The 25,223-nt window shown below is 47.7% G+C and overlaps 2 protein-coding genes across 4 annotated transcripts in view; one reads left to right on the forward strand and one right to left on the reverse strand.

Annotated features, from left to right (window-relative positions):
• nup188 (nucleoporin 188) overlaps positions 1-1,275 on the forward strand; it is a 35,182-nt gene extending 33,907 nt beyond the window's left edge. For 2 of the 3 annotated variants that reach the window (XM_077623201.1, XM_077623202.1), the window contains 5 exons: positions 31-105; positions 200-397; positions 477-608; positions 674-744; positions 817-1,275. In XM_077623201.1, coding sequence (XP_077479327.1) covers positions 31-105; positions 200-397; positions 477-608; positions 674-744; positions 817-1,186 — 846 coding nt within the window. In that variant the 3' untranslated portion in view covers positions 1,187-1,275. The remainder of the gene's footprint in view (positions 1-30; positions 106-199; positions 398-476; positions 609-673; positions 745-816) is intronic. The other variant, XM_077623203.1, reaches the window with a different exon arrangement.
• Positions 1,271-25,048, reverse strand: cdk5rap2 (CDK5 regulatory subunit associated protein 2). The gene is given in 49 exon segments (XM_077623211.1): positions 1,271-1,478; positions 1,877-1,916; positions 2,005-2,051; positions 2,118-2,253; positions 2,320-2,439; positions 2,548-2,876; positions 2,954-3,066; positions 3,153-3,483; positions 3,860-3,985; positions 4,066-4,254; positions 4,440-4,600; positions 5,290-5,341; positions 5,405-5,637; positions 5,704-5,852; positions 5,926-6,074; positions 6,390-6,491; positions 6,814-7,795; positions 7,858-8,086; positions 9,284-9,390; positions 9,478-9,561; positions 10,097-10,240; positions 10,351-10,448; positions 10,513-10,653; positions 11,807-11,946; positions 12,055-12,167; positions 12,262-12,381; positions 12,477-12,593; positions 12,669-12,808; positions 13,196-13,307; positions 13,381-13,548; positions 13,639-13,833; positions 13,913-14,092; positions 14,168-14,305; positions 14,373-14,483; positions 14,550-14,720; positions 15,137-15,355; positions 15,421-15,513; positions 15,584-15,703; positions 15,828-15,944; positions 18,650-18,697; positions 18,763-18,889; positions 18,954-19,105; positions 20,225-20,348; positions 20,422-20,498; positions 20,620-20,730; positions 21,037-21,095; positions 21,463-21,535; positions 21,907-21,916; positions 24,861-25,048. Coding segments are annotated over 49 exon segments (7,209 nt in total). The 5' UTR covers positions 24,914-25,048; the 3' UTR covers positions 1,271-1,419.
• Between the last annotated feature and the right edge of the window lie 175 nt (positions 25,049-25,223).

A 25,223-nucleotide genomic window follows, 5' to 3' on the forward strand; every position in this document is an offset into this window, starting at 1 on the left:
GATGTAAAATGGGGTTACCTCTGCTTCCAGGTGAATCTGTGCTACCTGTGCCAGACGTGCACTTACCTGCTGCACAGCAAGAAGATGCTGCACCACTACCTCCAGGTATCTTTGGTAGCCACGAGCGTCCACTTGTCATTGTCAGACGAGGTTATTGCCGTCCAAAATGAATGCCAGACTCAAAACGTTCCTCTTGCAGACAAAAAACGGCGAGTCGTCGGCTGCCAAGAGCCAGCACGCTCCCACGACGCCTTCCACGGGAGGTGGCGGCGAGTCGGACGACGCCGAGCGCAAGGCGGCGATGAGCGTGCGCTGCGGACTGCTCAAGATCCTCAGCAAGACGTTGGCTTGCCTGCGCCAGTTCACGCCCGACTGCTGCCAGATCATCTTGGACCAGGTGGGACTTGGGAAAGCACAGCATGACTTCCGGCATCGTAAAGCATTCTTCCTCACTGCCCTTTGTTTTTTTCTTCCAGCGCATGGACCTTTCGTCGTACAGCACCCTCTTCGCGCTGAGCTTCACGGCGCCGGCCTTCGATCCCGACGCCTCGCCGTCCTTCGGCACCCTGCTGGCCGCCGTCAACGTGGCGCTCGGCACGCTGGCAGAGGTGAGTTAACTTTCGCCGCCCTCTCGCCGACCCGTCCCGGCCGTCATTTCCGTGTTTCTCGGCAGACGGAGAAGAAAAAAGACGGGGCCTCGCTCGGCGTGACGCTGGCGTCTTCGGAGGATGTGCAGGCGCTCAAGTGAGGACTTTTCACAAATCCTCGTCCGTCCGTTTGTCCAATGCTTTACCTAACATGCTCTTCTTTGGAAAGGTCTTTACTGATGTTCACCATGGAGAACTGCTTCTACATTCTGGTGTCTCAGGCCCTGCGCTGCCTGAAAGACCCGACCGTCCCGCCACGAGACAAGCAGCGTCTCAAGCAGGAACTCTGCTCGGAATTGGTGAGTCGTGGTCGCCACTCTGATTTACCCACCCGCCAGCTCACCTGCCTCCGTTCCCTTGCAGAGCACGCTTCTGTCCAGCCTGTCGCGCCACTTTCGGCGCGGCTCCCCGTCGTCCCCGGCCCAGGCCCAAGCCAAGGCCCTCACGCCGGGTTCCAAGGAGGGCCAAGAGCCCATCGTCCAACTGGTCCAAGCCTTCGTGCGACTGGTGCAGAGATGAAAACCTCGGCCTCGTTTTAGAGCCGGCACCCTGGATGTAACGTGACTGCCCGTTTGTGCTATTTGTTTTTATAACGCCAAAGCTAATAAAGACAGGACTCAAGGTAAAACTTTCCCTTTTTTTTTTAAACTGCAAAGTACACTACAGGGTAAAAGAACATATACACATCCGCATTTAGGCAAAAGCAGTAAAGAGTACCTCAAACGCCACTTAAGTACAAATAAAGTAGAGGAATCCAAAGAGTAAAAGGGGGTCACGGCTCGTCCGACGAGTAAACTTCGACACCCGCTATTGGCCATTTAAGGGCACTTCCTGAAAAAGAAAGACATGGGAATATTAATTACATTCTATTACATATGATATTCTGGATAACAGCTATCACCACTGGTTATCATGCTTTTTTTAAAGACGGCGAGGCTTACTATACGAAAAAGTCTTACATTGCAGCCTAGGCGGTTCTTAGTACAGACCTTTTTCGCACTTAGCATATGCATTGACTACACAATATCGCAATTTGTATTATTTTTACTGGCCAAAGCAAAAAGAGTCTTACTTTTCAAAGGCAAGAAGACATTTTCTCGACTATCTTAACGTCTGTATACATTGAACATTTCCACATGCAAAAAGTTGCATCCTAAGCAGAATATTGTTCTTTTTTTTAGTGCAACTTTGTTCATGCAAAAACACAAAGCTGGGTGCATTTTTTTTACCATGTCCTCCGCTTGGGCCAAAGTGGTAACAGTGACTTTTCTAATGTTGCGGATAAACAACAAAGTAGCAATGAGTCAAAGGTCTGCCTGTATTGGGCTGCGTTTGTGTTTGGGTGCGAGAAACTCACCTCCAAGTTTCCACGGGCCTTCTTCAACACGCCGTGCGTGAGGGCCACTACGGGAAAGAACAAGACCATATCAGACGCGCCATCCCGAGCCTCCTCGTTTTGCGTCTACCTACGCTGGTCGATGATGACTCTCTCCATCCCCTCCTTGAGCTGGTTGGTGGTGCGCAGACGTTTGACGGCGCCGCTCAGCATCCTCTCCTGTTGCGACAGTCGGCTCTTCAGGCGCCAGATCTCCTTCTTCAGATGGTCCTGCGGGAGGAGAGGGATTGAGATAGGGCACGCCGCATCACCCCGCATCGAGTGGGCGCCGCATACCTGACGGTCGTGAACCCCGGCCGGCACCGAGACCCTCCACGGCAGCTTGAGCAGGCGGGCGGCCTCGTCCAGGACTTGGCGAAGGGCGCTCAAGTCGCCCGTCGGCGCCGGCGCGCCCTCCTTGTGTGGGGAAGAAAATAAAAATGGAGTTTTTGTAATGTCTTTTTTTTATATAAATAAATTAGCCTCCGTTTTTTAGATGTCTAGAAGCTATTTTTATAAACTCACCTGGGCGTCCAGGCCGCAAGCCAGCTGCCGGCCTTCCGAAATCCGGCCGCGTAGCGCGTCGTAGTCCTCCACCAGCGCCAGGACGTGGCGCCCGTTGCGGTCGGCCCACAGGCGGTGTCCCGGGACCAGGCGGAAGGGAGCGTCCGCGGCGCTCTCGCCGGAGCCGTCGCCGTCGTCCGAGAGAAGCGGGCCGTCGCTCTCCGACCGCAGCCGCTCCTCCAGCTTCTGACGCAGAGCCACGTTGGCTCGGACGCTCTTCTCCAGCTCAACCCGCAGACGGCGAATCTCCGACAGCAGCTCGGAGAGGTCGGCCGCATCCGAGCCGGGTCCTGGCGGCGTGGAAAAGACCCGCTGACCACGCCGGACACAAAAAAACGGAGGCCAAACCTCAAGTCGGCCAACCCACTTTGATTCTCTGTCTCCAGTCTCTGGTGAACTTGCAGCTCCAGGCGCAGCGAGCGCAGGAGACGCTGGGAGTCGCTCATTTGCTGCCGCTGGAGCTTCGCCTCGCACTGCAAACTGGAGGCAAATGGATCATTGAGAATGGCTCTGCCAGTGGATCGCCATTGAAATCATGTAAACGAGCAATGAGCGAGCAAACGTACCCACGCAGCGAGCGCAGGAGACGGGCCTTCTCCCGTTCGGCCAGCTCAAGCTTTTCCCGCAGGCCGCCGTTTTCCCGCCTCAGGAAGTCGTTCTCCGCGTCACTCTGCTCCAGCTTGGCCGCACGCCCGGCCAGATTCTCCCGCGCTTTGCCCGGAAGGACAGAGGAAAGACGTCACTTCACGCTACGCTTTGTCACTTTTTGCGCATTTGTACCTTTGGACTCCAATTCAAGCTCCTCCTTGAGGGTTCGGTTCTGGCCCCGCAAAAAGTGCACCTCCTTCACCAGGTGGCCTTGATCCGCGTTGGCGTGGATGAAAATGTTGGCGGCCGCTGCAAGGACCCGATCGGGCGAGCAAAGTTAAATCAAAGACATTGTGGGAACGGCAGAAATTCAAGAAATGTCCTATCATTTTGTTAATGACACATTTTGCTAGCCAACTGTAAACAGTACAACAATACAATTTGTATTGAAACGATTCATTAAAAAATGAAGGTGATATATCAATATTCCTTTTCTGAGAGTTAAATAAGGGAAAGCTATGCTCATTTTTGTTAGTGCTCCAATGGTGTATCAGCGGCAGGCTGGCATACAAAAACAAAATGGAGTCGACTACCAAGGATAACTATTCCCTCGACCAGCTAAAGACAGGGTGTAGAGCGAGAGTACTTTTTTTTTTTTTTTTTTAAATGATGAAAAAAGCCAGACCTGTGTCTTGATCGGCCTGGGCGAGTCGGCGCTCCAGCTGCTCCCCGAGGCGGTCGTTGGTGCAAATGCTCTCCTCCAGGCGCCGCCTCAGCGCTCGGATCTCCTCCAGGTGCTCGGCCAACAGCTCTGAGGGGGACGGCAGACATCCAATCTCATTCAAATGAGTTCATCAGCGGTCGAGGTCCAAGCCGTCGTCCGTCGCCTACCTGAATTAACCACGGGCGGCGAGCGTCCGTCCCCGTCGGCGGCCGGCGTCGCAGAACGGCGGGCCCGGGACATGACGGACAGGTGCAGGTCCAGCTCGGCGCGCAAGCTAGCGCCGAGCTCCTCGCCGCTCCTCAGCCGCTGGCGAAGAAGTCGGTTCTCCCGTCGCAAGTCCGACGCCACGTCTGCCCCTGCGCGTAAAACAATTGAAGGTTGCTTGGTTTCTTTGGTTGTCCTCGGGCGGAACCAGAGTGGCGCCTCTGAATTATGCATCTTCCAAGGGGTGCGGAAAGGGGACACCCGAGGGCGACTCGGAAACACGATTCCCACCCGTGGGTGTCACGTGAAGAGGGGGCTTCTATCCCTTTAACGCTACCTTGCATGAGTGGGCTGCCACTGCCGCAGGAGTCCTTATCTGAAAGGTGGGCATCGGAACCGGGGCCTGGGCCTGGTGGGGTTCTGTTGGGACTGAGGACTTGGACTTGAGACTGCAGGCTCTGGATCAGGCGGTTTTTCTCCTGCAGTTCTTTGGCCAATCTGATGGGAGTGAGAGGAATCAAATGTGTTAGTTTACAAGCCATTTTTGGATTTGTTAGGCCTCTGACAACGGCGAACATTTAATTTAAACGCGACAAAAAGACCGCTCCGTCTCAAACCCACACAACCACGGCAAAGTCGTGCATAGGTGAAGAGCAAGGGAGTACGAACAATATGTGAAAATATCACTGAATAGGGCCCGCACAACAAGCTTGAGTTCAGCCTACAATGACTTCAGTATTCAAAGTGGACTTCCTTGTATCCTCCCATTTTTCAGAGAACTTTGGACACCCCTGCCATATGTGTATATATATAATATATACCAGGGCTGGCAGTCAACGAGTCGACATTCTCCTCGCATAAAACGTCATGCGACTATACCACGGCACACGGCAAACGCGTCGCCTCACTCACGCATCCAAACGCTGGCCGGCGCGGGCGGACAGAGCGCAATTTTGGCCAAGCAGGGCGCCGAGGTAGCGCCGGAGCCGCTCTCTTTCGCCTTCTAGATCCAGACGCAACTCTTCCAGCTCCTGCTGGATCGAGACCACGGGGTGCTCCGCGGCCTCGGCTTCTCTACAAATAACATTTGCCGCTGTCGTACACGCACGCACGGACTCGACCAACGCCGTTCTGGGTATTGAATACTCGCTAAATACGAAACAGCGCCGCGTAAAGTTGACAAGTACCTGCGAGAAAGTTCCAGAGCCGCCACGTCTTCATCATGCGGATGAGTCGCTCCTAGCGGACGGAGCAACAAAGGTCAAAGACACGTACGTGCGGCGCCGTGGCGACTTTGCCCACCTTTGTCCGAGAGTCCGTCCAGTCGATCCAGGATCCTCAGGCTCTCGTCCAGCTGCCCCTTGAGCGCCTGGCCCACGTAGCAGTCGGGCGGACCGGCCTTGAAAAACTCTCGCAAGGCTCCGCTCAGCTCGCCAAACTGTCGCCGCTGGAGGCCCCCCAGCCGCCGCGTCTCCTTGATTTGCTGACGGAGTTGCAACAGCTCGCGGGCCTGCGACTGCACCAGGGAGTCCAAACTGCGGAGACAGAAGCGTTGACCACTAGGTTCTTGTGTCCCACTCTTCTTTGCGTGGGATTCAGACCTGGCGGGGGACGCGGAACGGCTGCGGGCGTGCCGTAACTTGGTCCTTTCGCCGGCATCGCCGTCGTCCTCTTTCTCCCGGGCGGGCCCCGATTGACGGCTCGCCGGCGAGTCGACGCGGTCCCTCCGCACGAGGCTTTTCGGACTGACCTGAAAACGCAGCCAAGGTTGTGTTAGCAACGTTTTTTGTTTTGTTTTTTATTTTGTTGCTGGGATGGAATACCTTGGCGGAGCTCAAGCTGGGGGAACTCGGGTACGGCGTGCCAGAAGAAGAGTCCAGATGTTCATTGGAAGAAAAGTGCGCCTGCTCCTGAATCAGCAGCGAGGGGAGATGGGAAGCGCTTGGGCTGGATTTCACACCAACGTCGAGGTCTGGATCCCGCCGTGGAAAGAAAAAACAAACCACAAAATTAAAAACACAGCTGGTGATGTCAAAATTCATTACAACCCGTTTTCGGGGGAAAACAAGACTTTTCTAAGTGAAAGAATGACCCGTGGAGATTGTCAAGTGCTGAAAAGACATGCAAAGAATTCATCCACGGCACCCCAAGCGTCTAGCCATTCCCAAGAGACGCGGTGAAGTTAGAAGATTCAAACGCGGAGAGCCCAGCGATGTGAGATTAATCTGCGGCCGGCCGGGCGTGAGTGATTGAGATGAACGGCCACTCGGGACGTGCAGCGTCTGACCTGTGCTACTGCTCTCTTCCCTATCGTTCTCACTCTTGCCCGTGGTTTCGTAACCCAGGTCCTGCAAATCCACCTGCACGCCTTTGTCATCCTGATACAGAGCTGGAGGCAACGTTCACGTTAGGCCGGTGGCGGCGGCTGGGTTTTCCTTCAAATGTGAAGCGCACGAGCACACTGGCACCTTGACTTCAACTCCAAATTGAACGTATACAGGTGTCCAATTTGTGGGAATCTTTCAGGGTGGTCAATCTGTAGTCATTAATAAAAGATCAAGGACTACAAAAATCAGAGGTGGTGAATTCTAGACATAAATTGCGAGGACTCAAACATTTTTGGACACATTGCTCTTACTCTTAAGTCAAGGTACCAGTGTAAAGCTTTTCATACAAAGTCAAATAAGCGTAGAAGACGACGACGCTCCCACCTTTGGACGACGCCGCGGATTCCGCCGTGGCCAGTTTCTGCTCCAGATTTTCGCAGGCTTTTTTCTTCTCCCTCAACGCCTTGTGCAGAGCTTCTAGCTGAGCCTGAACACTTGTAGTCGATCCCCGAGTGTCCGCTTTCGCCGCCCGGGCCTCCTTCTCGTCGCGCAGGGAGGTTTGGAGTTCGGCAATCTTCCGAGATTGATCGGCGAGGATCTGCCAGAGGAATCGCAGGTTGCGATGGAGGTCCGAGCGGGGAGTCTCCTCGGGGCGACCGCTCGATTCGGCGCTTGGAAATCGTTCCCGTCGCTCTTGCAGATCTCTTTGGAGGATGTCCAAATGTTCCCGTAGGTCAAGGTCAGCCAACGAATGGCCGCCCGTGCAGGCCGCTGCCAGAGATGCGAGGAGAGATTCCACAGAATTCAGGCATTTTGACAAAACTTGGCTCAGCCCTTGCGGATTTTTCTCTTTTTCCGACGCCGACCGCGTCGGGATATTCAGTCTCGAGGCCCCGTTCGCCAAACCCTGGGATCCTCGGTGTAAAGCGGCGTTCAGCGCCTGGATTTCCAGAAGGAGATTTGGCATTTCTGCCTCTTGTCCATCTGGTGACAGGAAGTACTTCTCTGCCAATTTTAAAATCTGTCCAAGTTGCTTTTTGAGATCCTCTTCCTGTAAAGCGACACACTCTTCGCCGGATCCACTCTGGCTTTCAGTCAGGTACGCGACGATGGATCCGGCATCTTCCGAGGCCTCCGTTTGACGGCCGCCCATATTTTCTTTGTTCTGTAGCTCCTCCAGGTCGGCCAAGCGCTCGCTCAGCTTGTTGATCAAGTCCTCCTTCTCCTGGCATTCTTGGTGGAGCAGCTCCAGCTGGGTCAAGCGAGCCGATGGCGCCGGGGCCGGATCGGCGCGAGCCGACTCCGAGTCGCTCCGAGCTTCCGGTCTCGGCCCGATGGGAACAGGCAAGCGCGACCTGGCGCGGGTCTAGAAAAGACAGAGGGACGCTCTCAAATGTTTGACGCTTTTTCTCATGATGCAAAACATACCTTGTGCTTTGAGATGGTGCTGTGCTGGCCATTTTCAAGCGTTTCCACTTTCTCCGCGTTGGCCAGGAAAGTCCCATCCTCGGCACCTCCCTCATCTTTCCATCTTTCGGTTTCCCGACTGGGTTTTGCGGACACGCCCATCCTCTCCTTCTCTTTGCACTCGCTGGACTTTTCTTCCTTGGGCAGATCTTGTGGACCGTTTTCCATCGTTAGCTTGAGGTGTTCCTCTCTGTGGCAAGGGAATTGATAGCAATTTTAAGCCTTTATAGGAAGGACGCTCATTTAGCTCATTGGATGCCACTGATCATGCTACATAATGAATTAATTAACATTTGTTTATTCTTAAAAAGTATATAATAGTAATAAGTTCAATAATTATTAACAATAACTGATTATCTACATACTGTTATATTAATATTATACATATTTCCCGTATTTTATACGTCATTCAAATGGTGTACGCCGTATAACAATTTTTGCATGGGATTTTTTTAAGTACGTACGTTTTTGTAAAACTGATCTGGTTTTACCCATTTGGGCTCTAATCTGGATCGTCTCGGTCACTCGTGGCAGACAAAAACATAATCACCGATTACTAATATTGTCATCCTTTAAGCATGATATCCGCTTTTTCACTATATAAGTATAGCGTGTCAGCAAGCAATGTAGCCAGACAGTCAAGCCGTCATACAGCGACATCTATAGAATCTTGAATTTAGTGCATACTGATTAGGCACCTCGTCCACTTTGGAGAAAATTTTAGACTTTTAAGCACACCCTATGTGAGTAGATATGTGCCTCGTTACATTTGTATGTTTTTTTAATCGCTTAATAAGGGATATTGTAATCATTAAGAAGGGGAGCAATTGGCTGAGATTGACAGGCATGCATCCAAAAGTCACATTTTTTTCAATTCACTTACCATATATATTACATTATATTTTTTGGTTAAGATCACGTGTCCAAGTGGCGGCCCGGGGGCCAAAAATCTGGCCCGCCACATCATTTTGTGTGGCCCGGGAAAGTAAATCATGAGTGCCGACTTTCAGTTTTAGGATCAAATTAAAATGGAGTATAGATGTATATTACATTTCCTCATTTTCCCCTTTTTAAATCAATAATTGTATTTTTTTAATTCATTTTTTCTGTGTTTTTAGTTTAAAAATCATTTTGTAAAATCTAAAAATATATATAAAAAGCTAAAATAAACATTGTTTTAGATCTACAAAAAAACTGGATATGCAGGGCTTTTATTCGAGTTCTTTTAATCTATTTATAATAAAAAAATCTAGATATTATATCTAAAATGGTCCGGCCCGCATGAAATCGAGTTGACATTAACGCGGCCCGCGAACCATCCTGAGTTTGACACGCTTGGTTTAGATGAATATTTGAAATTACAGGGAAAATTGTTTTTAATACTTACCCGAGGCGTCGGAGTGAAGCCGCATTAATGTCAGCCTCCACTAGGGCACACTGAGCATGCTCCCTGCTTTGGCCCAGACCGCTATCCAGACTATCCTCCCCTACCACCTGGAAGACAAGGGAATGTTATTAGATTAGATTAAACAAAAAATCTTGGAAAGGTCACTCCCAGGCCTCGCGATGGCCGTCACTCACCTGCCCCGACGGGACGACCGTCCGACTCCCTCGGTCTCCAGAGTTTGGCGCGGCGTTCTGCGGGAGCGCCGGCGATTCCGGCTGCTAGAGTAATGGGTTGTGAGGCGAGTATGACATACGGGACTCAAAAAAAGAAAACTATATGGGGCAACAGAAGGCAAAAAACGGTGCAAAGCGACAGCGGGATGGCGTGACGTGTCTAATGTGGCATGGCGGCGAGAGAGACCGATTCATGGGACACAGATAGAAATAGAGACACAGGATTGGTTAGGAACAATGGAGGAAAAGTCAGGAGGATTTTCATCAAACGCTAAAAGGCACATCAACAAAAATAAATCAATAAAAATGAACCATGCTGCATTGGAGACGATTGAAAAATAGGAAATATCTCATTTGGAACTCCCAATTTCTTGCAAGCAACATATTAAGACACAGCAGAGGTAAAGACAGGTTCAAAGGTTAGACGGAAAGACTAAAAATGTGGCTGTTAAGATGGTATTTTGGACACACTATCACTCAGGGGGTGTCCAAACTAAAAGTTTCTTCAGCGGATTAAACAAAGAACACAAGTGTATGTGCTATTTCGGAGAGAAAGTGCCGTGTTTTTGAGTCCTCCAACCTGTTTCCAGGGACCAGCGAGGGTCTTGCTTTTGTCTTCCTTGTCAAAATCATGCCGGTTGGCCTTTTCTAGTGTTGTCACTTTGCTCTGGAGCTCTGTGTTGAGAGCTTGAAGATTGCTGATGCAGTCTTGAAGCTCTAGTACCTAATAGACAAAATAACAATATGTCCTTAGCACCATTTCAATAGTCCATTTTTGCATTGCATGGATTGTACGGTCATTTTTGCACTTCTTAAAATGAATGTTGCATGTACCTTCTGTCTCAACTCCTCCGGCGAACTGTCATGGTGGCCCTCTCCCACACAGATGCTCATGTAAGAGGTCTGGTCCCCGACAAAACTTAACGAGTCTCCTGAAAAGAGAAACAAGCCAATGTTTAACTAAAACGCCTCCCCAATGAAATGTGCAGTCGGTACCGCAGTCGTTGGCCCCGCCCACACCGCCGCCGCGGTTCTGAATGGCTCCCAGGCGGGCTTGTAGAGAGACGTTCCAGCGCTGGGCATCTTCCAGTTGATGCTGCACACACTCCAGTTCTTTAGGGTCCACTCCACTTGCACCTAAACACATACGATGAGGGTTACGGGTGTATATTGTGCCGGCTTTCAAATTCCTGCAGTTGATATTATAAACATATTTCCGGAAAAAATGAATCGACCGATATCTTCTTTAGGTACAATCATGTTTTAGTGCTGTTTTTCCGTGGTAAATATTGTGTTTTAATGAGTTGTGATCATGACAAAATTCAATAGTAAAATAAATATTTGAAAAAACACATTAGCAATACAAAAAATACAATGAAAAGTGGTGATAGCGTAGGTTTCTGGCCAAAAGGGTGTTTCAAAAATAAAAATAAATCAATTAAAATGAAATGTTGTGCTTGAATGAGGAATGATAATGCTACAAAATGGTGATAGCGATGAGAAAATTTGGTGTTTTTGTCACTTTATGCCATTAACGCAAAGTGGAGAATTCTCTTGTTGAATCGGGTATCAAAGAAAAAGAGGAACATGGCGGTCTCAGTGAAATTTCCCCACCTTTCCGCCAGGACCAGATCCTGACTTGAAATAAGAAGGCTTACAGAAGTACCCGAGTGTGCGGAGACACTGGCAATCCGGGTCAACGCCATCACGCCCTTGACGTAACCCAAGATTAGACGAGCGGAAAGTTGTTTTACTTAAACATAGCATGCCGTTTGCTACGTTATATAACCAACGCCATTAGAGATTAAGCCAATTTAACGTGGCGGGTGGCCGAGGACAAACACAAGCGGGTGAATGGGTAATGTGGACAGGCAAAATGAAAAAGATGTGGGGAAGAAAAAAAAAGAAAAAGATTTTATTCACATTTTGAACATAAAGAGACAAGTTGGGGGAATGTCATGGTTACATGCAGAGAGGTAAACAGGGTGAGACAAAGAGAAAGAAATTTAAAAATCAGCATGCAGATTAGGAGCTTTTTAGTAAGAGAAAATAAAATTAGGAAAGATTGAGGGTGAAGAAGACAGATGAGTGGGTGACATCAATTCCAATTCAACTGCCGTAGACGTCTAATCCAATTTGACTGGGTGGGTCGGCAGCAATGCTTTGATCGCGTCCGGTGAAAATGTCTCATTTAATTATTATTGTTATTTTTTTTTTTTTACTATGACATCCTTGTCCCGGATGAAGATTCCTGAAAATTAAGTATGATCCTCATGCATTGGCAGCGCACCTTCTCCCATTTTGGCTCGGTCTAGCTCTCGTTCCAAGTCGTCCCGGAGCTCCTCGTTGGCTTTGACGCCGTCCTCCAGCTGCTGCCTGAGAAGCTGCACGGCCGTCAGCTCCAGCTGCAGAGCGTGGAGACGTTGGGCGCTGTAAACAACCCCCCCCCCCCCTTCATCATCATCTCCGATGGAGGCTGCTTGTGTAAAAAAAGGGCTAAAACAGACCGCTCGATTCATCCAAATACTAAAATTGCACCTGTCCTGTTCTTTAACAGTCCTGACCAGACTGGAGTAGAGCTGCTGCTCGGCCCTCAGAGCTTTGTTAAGCGCTTCGTGCTCCTGCTGCAAAGTCGCCAAGCCGGGGAGAACCTGAAAGCCAAGATGGCAACATTTGATCTTTTTTTTTTTTAAATTAAAAATCCTATTTCCATCAAGCAAAAGAGAGCTTTCCATTCCGTTTTACCTCCTGCTGGCTGTCTCCACCAATCACGGTCCTCTGTCTTTGAGGTAGCCCCAAAGCCGATGGGTCCAGACTGGGATCTTGGACCCCATGGCCTAGCTGGCCGAGGCGCTGATGGAGAGCCTGCTAAAAAAAAAATAATGGAAGCAGACGCTCGCACACTTGGAAACTTTGCGTGGAAATAAAATGATATGATATTCCACCGGTGAGAAACCTACCTCTATAATTTCATCTTTGGTCTTTAGAGTGGTAGTCAGGGACTCCATATTGGCAGCCTGGCCTTCACTGCGACCTTCCAGCTCAGAGAGTAATGACTGAAGCTCCGCCAAAGACATCTAGAAGGACAAAAATGACTATTGAGCAATTAAATGTGAAAGAATAAGAGTGTCCAGTGGTGGGGAAAACAAGACCTTCAGTTCATTTTCTCTCTTCAGCGCCTTGTTGAGAGCTTCGGTTTTCTGCGCCAATTCTTTCTTCAGGACGACAAGGGTCTTCCTGGAGAGGGGAATGCTCTCCACGCTGTCGTCGCTGTTCCTCCTGGAAGGTGCGCCTGCGGGGGAGCAAAGAAGAATCGTCAAAAATCAATAAAAAAATAATAAAAAATGTGACCTGCAAATATTTTGTCATTTGCAATAAATAAATAATTTCCAATCAAAAACTAACTATTCCTTAAACAAAAAAGGAATGTAAAGTATACAAAATATACATGTATATTTTTTTTAAAATAGAGACAAATTCAATAAATTTTGCTCTGGAAATACATTTGGTTTTAGTTCGTCCTCTCCTGACTTATAAATAACTTTATATTGTTTTGACAAACAACTGGCAGGCAATATTAGCCCATTTTGGGTGTGAAAATTCCTAAAACCCACAGCATTCCCCGTAAAGTTTTAGATTTGTCCGGCAAATGTCAAGTAGCAACCAAACCCTCCCTCACCTTCCCGCTCATCTAACTTCTCCTGCATAATCTGGACGGTTTGTCTGAGCTCCAGCACGTAGTCTGGTTCCTGGTGGTGGTCCTCCGTCTCCTGGCCGCGCTGGAGGAGCTTCTGCAAAAAAAAAGGAACAGCATCACTCACGGCATTCACTTAAAACCAGAAAGCTTTCCAAACAGAATCTTACGTCAATGAGGCTGTCCTTTCTGGCGAGGAGCTCTCGGATCTCGGCGCTTTCCTCCGAGGAGTCCTTCCGGGTCACGGTGGAGCTTTGGCGCTCGGACAGCTGCCTCCTCAACTCCTGAATCTCGTGGGAACGTTCGGACAGCATGCGGTTGTAGTGCTCGGCGGACTCCTGGAGAAAAAAATCATTTCATTTGAAAAATAAATAGATAAAAACCCGGTCCGACCCAGGCAGTTTTTAAGAACCAATTGTGCAGTCCACCTTGATGAGTTGGTCCTTGCTGTTAATGGTAGCAAGCAATCCTTCTACGGCGTCCTTGTTATCGGCCACGTGGCGTTCCCTGTGCTTCACGGCCTCGGCCAGCATGGCCTCGGTGACCTTTAACCTCTGGCCCAGCTGCTCCGCCAAATCGCGAGCTTGACTCTGCGACTGGTTCAGCACCGACTGGGACATTTCCTGCGAGGACAAGAGGTCGGCGTTGAAGGATGACGGGACGGACGGGAGAAATGAAGGGGTTTAGGGTGGGAGGCCACACCTCCAAATCTTTGGTCTTGCCGTCGAGGGAGTGCCGCAGCTGGTCGATGATGGAGTCTTTCTCCCGCAGCAACCTGTTCAGGTTGTCCTCCACGTCTTGCTTGGCCCTTTGCAGGTTCTTCAGCGTGTTGGTGAGGTGCTGCAGTTCTACGTCCTTCTCTTTGATGAAGCCATCAAAACTCTGCCGGGACAGGAATGAAAATGAAAATGATGGGCGCTATTCCACCACTCATCCAATATGACGTCATCTACTCACACTGATAGTTTCCTCGTTGTGCGACAGCAAGTTCTGGAGTCTCTCCATGTCTCGCTCTTTCTCCCTGAGCGAGAGCTGCAGCAGATGGATTTGGTTGTCCTTCTCCTCGATGGCCGCGAACCTATCGTCCAGCGCTCGCTGAGAATTGGAACGAATCCGGGGTCATTTCATCGTCGAAATGAAACGGCGAAGGATTTTTGCTCACCTCCAACGCTCGCTCCTTTTCTTTCAGCCTTTGGCGAAGCTTGGCAAGCATGCCGTCATTTCCCGTCGGCGTCTTGTCTTGCTCCAGATCTTTCAGTGAGTTGATGTACTCCTAAAGAAGATCATTTTCACATTATTATTTTTTACTCCAATAAACACTTTTATTCCTTTTTCTTACCTGTAACTGCTGTTCTTTATCAGCCAGGTTGGATGTTAACCGCTGGATGGTGACTTCATGCGCCAAAAGCTTTCTGTTGGTTTGATCTAACAGATCCTGATAGCGCTGTTCAAGAGAACTTTCCCTCTCCCCAATCTCGTCGCTTAGCTTTTTCAGCTGGTTCCTCATATCCTGCAGGAATGACATCAAAATGACAGTAATAGCTTGACATACGAGAAATTTGAGACATGAGGAAAATTCAGAACAAATATTTGCCTTGAGATAGGCAAATATTTGAGGTTGCTTACGATAACAGCGCACCGTCTTTCTCGCCGCATCTCGTAATGTCACATTTCACTATTGAAGATCATAACCACTAGATAGGTATTTGTTACTTAGTGAGTAGGTGGTGAATTAGAACTAATAGAAATTTTTTCATTTTAATATCTTGTTTTTGGGTGTTTTTTTTCCAGCTGGGAACGAATTAATTTGTATTTAGTTCATTTCTATGGGAGTAAATTGACATACGAGCTCGGTCCCGGAACGGATTAAGCTCGTATTTCAAGGTATTTACTGTATTCTATATTAAAAATCAGATGGTGTCTTACGTTGAGGGCTTTGTCTCCCTTCTTCTTCTGCTGTTGAAGGTCCTCCAGCTCCACCTCCAGCTGCTCTTTGGACTGCTGCAAGTCCGCCAGTTCCTGCTCTCTCCTCTCCAAGGCTCGCTGCAGCTTTTGAGTTTCCAGCACCTTGCCGTGGTGATCTCCCTGCAGCTGGGCCAGCTCCGTTTGCTTGGCCATCAATAAACTTTGGTGCTCTTCGGCTCCCTGCGAGAGAAGATGCAAGGTTTTGAATGGTCCCACAAACGCTGTAGAGCAAGTAGGCAGCTTGCCTGATATTTCTGCATCTGGGCTTTGTGCACAGTCTCGCGAGCTTTGGCGAGAGCATCGTCTCGGTCTTCGATCTCGTGACATAACTCTGAAATCTGCGCACAGGAAAACTTAGACTACTCTGAGGAGGTTCTAGTTATTTTTAAATTATTTTTTTAGGTTCACCTCTTTCTCTTTTTCATTGAGAACCTGCATGAGTCCCTGGATGGTTTTATCCCTTTTGAGGCTGTTTTTCTTCTCAGCGAAGAGTTCGTTCTCTTTCTCGTCCAGTTTTTCCGACAGGATCTGTGGACAAACAGTTGAAGCTAGTGTGAATGACAGAATATTTGGGAAAAGAGTGAATGAGCGAAAGATAACAGGCGATGAGGAAATCTCTAAAAAGCAGTTTTTTTAAAGTCTGTACTCATACCTTGCTTTCATTCTGTGTTTCTTCCAGCGTCTTTGTCAGGTTCTCACGGGTGCTTTTGGCCTGCGTCAGTTCTTCCGTAAGCATCTTGTTGACGGACTCCAGTCGATGAATCTCGCTCTACGAAAAAGTTCCCAAAAGACAAAAAGGTAAGACAACTATACCCGTTAAAGTTTCACTAGCAGATAAACAGTAATCCCTTGAATATGGTGGACGAAGGACTTGGACTAAAACTCTATTTATTGTTTTTTTAAAAACTTATATCAAGCGGAGAGGAACTATTTTCACCGTGATTACAGTATATACATTTTATATATACATTATATTGCGATATTAATACATTACAGTCTTTTGACATGCTTATAGCTGTAATGTTTAATAAATTTACTTTTTTGATCATTGGGCTTGTGTACAAAACGTGTATTGTGGTAGTTATAATGGGGGTGATCCTACTTAGCGGTTTTTCGTTTATCACGGCCATGTCTGGTCTACATGAACCGCGATATTCGAGGGATTACTGCAGCACCGATGACAGCGTTCCCAGTCAAACTACCTCCGCTCGGGCGGGGGCGTATTGGTCGTCAAATTCCTCCGTCAGGTCGTGCAGGGACTTCCACCGAGCTTCTTTGCGTACACGCTTGGTGCACGTGTGAGGAGAACGTACGGCGGCCAACTTCTTGAGGACGGGGATGCGGCTCCCGGCCGAGACCGAGAGTCCCCTCCCGCCCAGGCAGCGCAGGATCTGGATCAAGTCAAAGACGACGGAGGGCTGCCGCGAGGAACCGCGGAGGAGCGTTCTGGCTTGCGTCTTCCCAACCGGATCGCCGCTAGCAGAGTTCCTGAGCACCTTCACTTCTCGGCTCTTCTTCTTAAGTGGCGTGGTTTCCGCAGTGTCAAAATCTCTGTTGAGGGACTGCAGGGACGCAGAGCGGCCCTTGAATCCAGATCGGGGAACCGTGCCCTTGTAGTGGACGAGGTCCAGGTACATACTCTGAGAGCTGCCCCGCGATCCACGCAAACTAAAGCTCTTGGTGGGACCGTCCAGCGCTACGGTTGATCCAGCCATCCATTTCTTCAGACCCAAACATGGCTGGAAGACTCCTTTCCCCGCCAGTCTGTCCAGACTGACGCATCGTCTCATGCGCTGGGGAGCCCCGCCGCCGCCGCCGCTCTCTCTGGGCGATGGCGCCTCGTCGGGCAGGGCGCTCGCGGCCTCCTCGTCGAAGCTGCCGACCGCGGACAATCGGAGGGGAGTCTTCGGGGGCACGCTCTCGTCGTCGTCGCTCTTTTCCCGTTCCGGGTTGTGCTTGTTGTAGACGTGGACGAAGCACTGAACGAGGTGCGCTTTCTCCGCTTGGATCTTCTGCACCTGGTTGTCGTGCTGCTCGCGCAACCGTCCGAGGTTCACGTCGCACTGCACCACCTTCTCCAGCTGGAAGACGCATTTCCCGCAGAGGAACTCGGCGCGACCGTCGCGGGTCACCTCCCGGCCGAGCACGTGCGACAGAATGATCTGCAGCTTCCTCTTGGCGGCCGAGCTGAAGATCCAGCGACACTGGTTGCCGATCAGACGCCCGCCGCAAACGCGACAAGAGTCCTTCATGCCGCCTCCGGTCCACGCAGATGGCGTGTATCCACGTGAAACAGGGGCCAAAGAGCCATTCCTAAAGATCCCGTCCCATCGTTTGGCCGAGCATGGCGGAGGACGAATGATTAGAGAGCGGTGTAAATCCTAATCCTTGAATAATCCCTGCTCCTGCCACTGCTCCACTCGCAACCAAACGCAGTCGATCGGATCAAATCCGCCGAGGCTACTGTGGTAATCTTTGTTATGGCTGCCGGCTAGCCACTTCAACGGCTCCCCTCGGGTATACGTGGGTGGGTCCAGAATCCAGAAGCATTTTGGCTCTTTAAAAGTAAGATGAAGTAACAACTGGTCGCCCATTTGCTTGATGAACTCACGGAGTTCACGGCCCTTTATTAGGTCTTGGCAGCGGGCCCCCCGGTCGGGGATTTAAAAGCAGATTACCAGGACGTCTGGACTCAGTTATTTATGGTCGATCATTGATGAAAAGACGCCAGGCGAGCGTTCCGGTCCCCTCTCCTTGACTTTTTGTAGGTGAGATGGCGTCTCGGGAGGCTCATCTGGTAGCCTCCTCGGGATCGAGGTGTAATGGGATATGTGATGATAGTGATTGCCCAAAGACAGCTATCATAAGTGGATTTTGTTTTTTTTTAAAGAGGGACTGAACAGAAGGCTGTTTTGTGTCTCCAGTTATTCCACACTGTCTTCATAGTTAATCATGCAAGAACAAGATCGTTCTTTAAACCTCCCTTCAAAATTGAAATAATCTACATGCAAAATTCTGTACTAAAATATTGTTACTTGTCCTGAGACTAAATCTAAAACTTAAAGAAAAGTGAATGCCTTTTTTACATGACTGAACAGAGTTTTAAGTAAAAATATTCAAATGAAATCTAGTTTTTGGGGGCCTCTGTTTCATAGTGGCTGTTGTGACTCGGGATTGGATTGTTTTGAATAAATATTGTTGGTGATTACAACAACATGCAGTAAAGTTGTGCTTTAAAAAAACAACAACCATCAAACAATTCATGTTATAAAAAAAAAATCATTGATCTGTAACCTAGTTTAATTGAGCCTTTTCTCATTTATTGCCTATCATTGAGGAATATGTAGCAAAAACCTTTAGCCCATTTTGCTAGGATGTTTTAGGTCAAACATATATCATTCAACGCTAACCATCCCAGGTCTATCGCCATCAATGAGTTCATAAAAGAGCGTAATACATTTGAAGGACACTAACCTGGAGGTCAGGTTGTTCTTTTTCTCCGAGGATTTGGTCCTTCAAGGCCTGTCATTGGAACAAACCCAATCAGCTGCATGACAAAGCCGTGCAGTCACGAGAAAAAGCCCAACCTCAAGTTCATCTGTCAGCTGCTTGACTCGTTCCGATGACAGCTCCGCCTCTTCCCTGTGCTTTACGTCTCTCTCGCGAATCTCCGCTTCCTGCTTCCCTAACGTCGCCTTCAGCTGCTCCACGACGCTGACAACAAGAAAACAACGTTGAGACGTCGGCAAACTTGGAAATGGCAGCGCCGCCAGTTTACCCGTTGTTCTCCTGTAGGCCCAGTTGTAGGTCTTGCGCGGGATCGCTTGAGGAGGCCGACAGGATCTGTTTCTCCAACTTGATGTTTTTGAGCTTTTCTTGCTCGGCGATGGTCGTCATCTTTTCCAACTCTTCTTCGCTTATTCGCAGCCGCTGAGGTGAGACAACAAAACAACAAAAGTCAGTGCATTTGATCCAAGATGGCGGCACGCGCAGGTGCAGCGGCTCAATGCTCTCCAGTTTTTTTTTTTTTCAATTTTATCATTATTTACTAACATCTGTGAGGCAAACTTTTTTTTTCACCAATTTTGTTATACGCAGCTGTGTATGATGACAATAAAGGCTTTTGAATTTGAATTTTGGGGCAGATTCCGACCCAGAAAGTCCACGGATCGCTTTCTTAGGTCCGGACTAAAATACAATCAGAGTTTTTTGCTTTTGTCGTGCAAACATCGTCCAATCATTGAAGGTGAATATGCTCTCTCTGGTCCCGCAGGACATGTGTCAAAGTGGCGACAAAATTTTGACCACTAATGAGCGAGTGAGTGAGTGAGTTCCTCAAAGAAATTGAAGCATTGGACATATGAAGGAAGACATAGCATCCCATAAGACTAGGCATTTATTTAACAGGGCTGGACAGACTAAAAAAAAGGGCAAAAGTGAGTGCTTTGGTTTCAACCTCTAAAGAGGAAACTTTCTGCAATACTAGTGTCCTACAAGTGCAATCAGTGGATTGCTGTCAGGTGCTTCTCGTTTCATCCCAACCCCCGCTGGTTCAATTTTGTTAGCTCGGTCAGTGCTGGATGATTTGAGCAAAAAGCTCCCTCCCTCCCCACCCACGTTGGCCCGGCCCGGGGGCCAAATCTGGCCCGCCGCATCATTTTGTGTGGCCCGGGAAAGTAAATCAAGAGTGCCGACTTTCTGTTTTAGGATCAAATTAAAATGAAGAGTATAGATGTATATTAAATTTCCTGATTTCCCCCTTTTAAACCAATAATTGTCATTTTTTTAATCCATTTTTTCTGTGTTTTTAGTTCAAAAATCATTTTGTAAAATCTAAAAATATATAAAAAAAGGCTAAAATAAACATTGTTTTAGATCTATAAAAAAACTGAATATTCAGGGCTTTTAATCCATTTATTTTAAAAAATATCTAAATATTATATCTAAAATGGTCCTGCCCACGTGAAATCAACTTGACGTTTAAGCGGCCCATGAACCAACCCGAGTCTGACACCCTTGCCGTAGTACAACGGACGGCGAGTTTCTCACTTCTTCTTGTTCGGCGATTCTGGCGTTGAACGAGTGACGGAGCGCCTCAATGTCCCGCTGCGCTTGCTCTCGGATGCGTTGCGGCTCGACCGTCCCTCGACCCGCCAGGCTCTCTAGCGCTTTGCTGCCAACACAAAAAAAAAACTAACTTAGCTCGTAGCGGATTTGGCTAACTCGGACGGCAGAAGAGCTCTTACGATGCGGACACGAGCAGCTCCTGTTTCTCTGCCAGGTCTCTCTTCATGGACTCCAGCTCCACTTTTAGCTCGATATTCTGTCAAGAGACGACATGTTAAACATTTCAAATGATTTCAGAATTTCACATTTCCAAACAGGATGAAAGCGCTCATTGTCGAGGTCTGCAAAAAAAAAAAAAAAAAAAAAAAATACACCACCGTTTTGTAAATGTCCTCCGTGGAATCGTCGCATTTCTGCTGCATGCGCTCCTCCATGTAGTAAATGCGTAGTTTCAGGTTGAAGTTCTCCTTCTTCAAGGCGGTGATTTGCTGCAGTCAGATGCAAAAAGAAACAGTGGCGGGCGCGCTATGATCACAAGACTTTTCTGCTGCCGTTGTTCCCAATTGCAATGGTTTGATTTGCTAACGCTAACAATGTGACCACCGCTCGGGAATCATGCGGGTGGAAAAAGTGTTCAAATGAATAAAGGCCTTTATCGCGGGAGAGCGAGGCCAATGGCGCATCAATGTGCCACGGGGCTGCGAGCAGCGCCGTATTTGCATCTGGCGGTGGGGGCGGGGCACGAGGGAGGAGTTAGCTCAAATTGATGAGGGGTTAGTAAATATCAGACTCACGTTTTCATAGTCCTTCATGGTGAGGGCTTTGGAGGGAGACATTTTGCCAGGAAAGGTCGCTGTTGAGACAAGAACATATTAGTCACGTGGGTCATAAAGTTCATTTCAAGTCATCTGGAATATTCTTTTCATCCTCCCAAGGCAGGTTCAAGATGAAGTTATATTTTTATGAACTTTACTTATCCAGAAGTACCATTTATCATCATTTTTGTAAACAGAATTTTTTTTTTTACTGAAAGTCAACACCGGAGACAATTTGAGCCGGCGGAAGAAGCCGAGTCCCAAAGCATCCTTGTCATTTTTGCATCCTGCTCAGATAATTACCAGCGGGACTGTTGACTACTCCCAAGTCTTGCATCGCTTGCAAAACATGACAAGTGCGTTGGCGTTAACGAGCGCGCCTAACAAAAGAGAAAAGCACGGTACCTGTCATGACGTCCGAAGTGGAACGGTCACCCAGGTTCAGTGAGTCGGGAAGGCCGCAGCTGAGGAGAAAATTGTGCACGGACATGAATCGTTGGGCGAGCAATCATAAAAGCCCTCACAGCTGCACCCGCGCCGAAGAGTCATTTTCAAGGAAAAGACATCAGAGTGATGTTTACGCGTTACTCACGCCGGTCGGCCTCTCGCACGGAGCCCCCCGGACACTCCAGAAATAGCTCCGGAACGGCTCTCCACTTCTTTTAAGCTAGAGAGCCCTCACCCTCTCGTTGTTTGTGCGCGACAGACACAGCATGTGCCAGTGGCAGCCTCGCCATCCAATTCAAGAAACGGCCTTTGCTTTGTCCAGGGAACAAGCAGACCACTGTGACCGAGCGGCGTCACAACCGGCCGGGCACAATTCATCGACAAATCAAAGATCAAATTCATGGACGGACGGCTATTTGGATTTCCACCTTAGAATGGTCGATGAAGTGATTTCGTGACCCTTGAATCCTGATGAAATGACCATAAATGTGTCCTTAAAGCACTGGAGACCTCAATTACATGATCAGGAATGAGGTCTGATCACAACATTTTCAGAGGATTAAAAAAATGTATAGTTTTATTTTCAAGTATTAACTCAATAGCTGCCATTGACGGGGATAGACGTAAAATCTGTTTTGATTTAACAGCACCTCATTAAAATTGGATTGGACTTCTATTGTAGTCAATAGCAGTGAGACGTGATCATTTAATGCCAGCCTTCCCATCTGAAATTAATTTGATGGGTCAGTGCGCATGTTGTTGCCGCTGCACTGTTTTCTATTCGCACCATTTTAACCTCCCACGGAAACCTTACAAAAATCTACCATCGAAACAAAAGTCACGTCAAGTAGGTTATGAAACACTTCCTGTGTAGATGACAAGAAAGCATGTCACTGCATGAGACCCATTTGGTTAAATATTATTTTTTAGAAGATGCGAAAGAACATTCATGACGAGACACACTTCTATTTTAAAGCACACCAATGCAAAACAGACATGAACTGTTATTGACACGAGCTGCCAGAAACATCCCTCCAAAATCAGTCCAAAACAAGAAGCCGCAAAGCACCGACTTCCTCTTTTTCATCCGGCTACTAACAACTAGTCAACTCGACGACCCGAATTTCCAGCAGCATTGGACAACGTGATGCAGTTTATGGTAATTCAAGTCTGGCATATCGGCTGACATCTTGGATTACTACGCGCACGCCACCTGGATGTATGTCTTCCTAACGCCAAGGTTGAGGATGCTTTTACCAGATGACTACAGTCTTCTTTCTAGCTTCATATATCGGACGTCCATGAGGCTATAAAGGTGACAATAAGCACGTACAACAGAAGCAGTTTAGTACTAAAACATGGCTATAAGGCTGTTTCACCTACCAGAAATGAACACACTCCCGTCCCCCATGTTGTCGAGAGCGAGCGAGTGAGCGGGAAGACGACAAGCAAGCTGACAGCTCAGTGCACCACTGTGGATGTTGCTGTGGTGGCAGGCTTAGACGCACCAACATAGAGACATCCCCTAAAAGCCATCGTCAGCCATATTAAGTGGGGCAGAGCGCTATAAGAATTGGACTAGGAGCTGTCAGAGAACTGCAGTGGCTTGTTGATTCTTATAGCATTTTAATTCATGCAATACAGTTATAATAAATTTTCCAAAATGGCCGGGGAGACTTTTTGCACAGGTGAATCGTAATATAACATAAACAAATTTAAATGAACTTGGATTACGATGCAGACACACTCAAAAATATGTTTAATCCAACCTTACACTAAACTTAATTCTAATTTTGTATTTAAGTTTGACATCATTCAACAAAGGTGCTCTTAAATGAGTCAAAATAGTTAAAAGTATCCGCTTTGATGGCCAACGTTTTCAATAGGTCCAGAAAAAGACTTGGGCTTGCTCAAGGGCCACTGTCTGTGGGTGGCGGCAGCTTTTTGCTCAAATCATCCAACACTGACCGAGCTGACTGACAAACTTGAACCAGCGGGGGTTGGGCTGCAAGAAGCACCTGATGGCAATCCACTGATTGCATGCGTAGGACACTAGTATTGTGGAAACCTTGCTCTTTATGAAAACCTACATTTTGTGGAATAGTTTGAAATGAAAGCCTAGTCTTATGGGATGCTATGCCTTTATATCAAATCAAATAAAAAACCTTTAGTGTCATCATACACAGCTGCGTATAATGAAATTTGTAAAATATCATTAAACAAAGGTGCTCTTAAATGAGTCAAAACAGTCAAAAGTCTGCGCTTTGATGGCCAACATTTTCAATAGGTCCAGAAAAAGACTTGGACTGGCTTGGAGAGTCTACAACAGGGGTCCTCAAGGATTGCTGTGGGTTGGGCCAGCAGAGTTCCAAGAGATCCAGCACAGACACAGACTCGGACTCAGTTGAAGCAACGGGGGTTGGGCTACGAGATGCACCTGAAGCCAATCCACTGATTGCACTTGTAGGACACTAGTATTGTGGAAAGGCTTGCTCTTTATGAAAACCTACATTTTGTTTCCCATTGAAATGAACTAAAAACTAATTAAAACGTTCCAACCCTCTGAAAAAACACTAAAAAAATTATTTCTTCTAATTCGCCATCTATTAACCAAGTAACACATAACTAGTGGTTTTAATATTACTAAAATGTGTTTAATAGTACTAAAATTGTTCTGATTTCAAAGGGGGGGGGGAGACGTACAGAGATTTATAAAATCTGAATTCGACTATGGTGTAGTCACTAGCATTGCTAGTAGATCAATTCACAGAAAATTTAGCAAATTGCGTTGTCAATTTGAAATTAGAATTGCAAAATGAAAGAATATACATATGAAAATAGCGCCCCACTATCACATCTAATATGGCGGCCATGTAGACGCATGAACTGACGCTTACTGTAGCTGCTATCGAAGTCGATTTGTCCTTACGCTACTTCCGGTGTTATACACCAGGAGGTAGGGGGGCGGCCAATCAGTAACCAGCCGTGTACGACAAACATTTGCACTTGGTAAATGGTAACAATAATATCATTCCTCCCCTTAAATAACAGTATGAAAAACATTCCAAAATGCTACAATTATCCACAAATGCATTTTCCGCGGTCACTAAATCTTACAAACAGGATAGTAAATCCATTGTATACGTGCACATCGATCATACGTGGCGCATAAAACTTAGCTCATTGTATGTGGCACAGTGAATTACCAATGGTGTCCTGTTAATAGACGGCGCCCTATGAACAATATCTACAAAATATTAGCTTTGCTAAACAAGCCTTCCAAGTGTAAAGCGAAGCGCAGACATGCTAACCGTTAGCCGGCTTAGCTTCAGACTTTTTTCCCCTTTTTTTCTTACCTTCCGTTGAAGTCAACGGGGAGCGTCTGGTCTTCGCCCACTACCGAATCCATGGTCGTATTTGGTGGCTAGTTGGTGTTTCCTGAGCCGCTTCGTGGCACTTGTGTTTTAAAAAGATGCACATTAATGATGGAAAAGCACAACGGGATTCAAAATACTCCATGCTACCGCCATCATACGGAAATGACGTCACAGCTGTGCACGTTGGAGAACAGTGGTGCTTTCAATGAACGTCGGATATTGTTAAACCTCACCAAAGTTGAGGCGAAGTTAATGGTTGTTAAAAAGAATTTGACGTTACTTTGTGTTTCAAACTATTACAAAATCACCCTTAATATTATTATTATTTACATTTAATGGCAA

This window comes from Stigmatopora argus, chromosome 16 (genome assembly GCF_051989625.1).
Source record: "Stigmatopora argus isolate UIUO_Sarg chromosome 16, RoL_Sarg_1.0, whole genome shotgun sequence".
In the NCBI taxonomy this organism is placed as follows: Eukaryota; Metazoa; Chordata; class Actinopteri; order Syngnathiformes; family Syngnathidae; genus Stigmatopora; species Stigmatopora argus.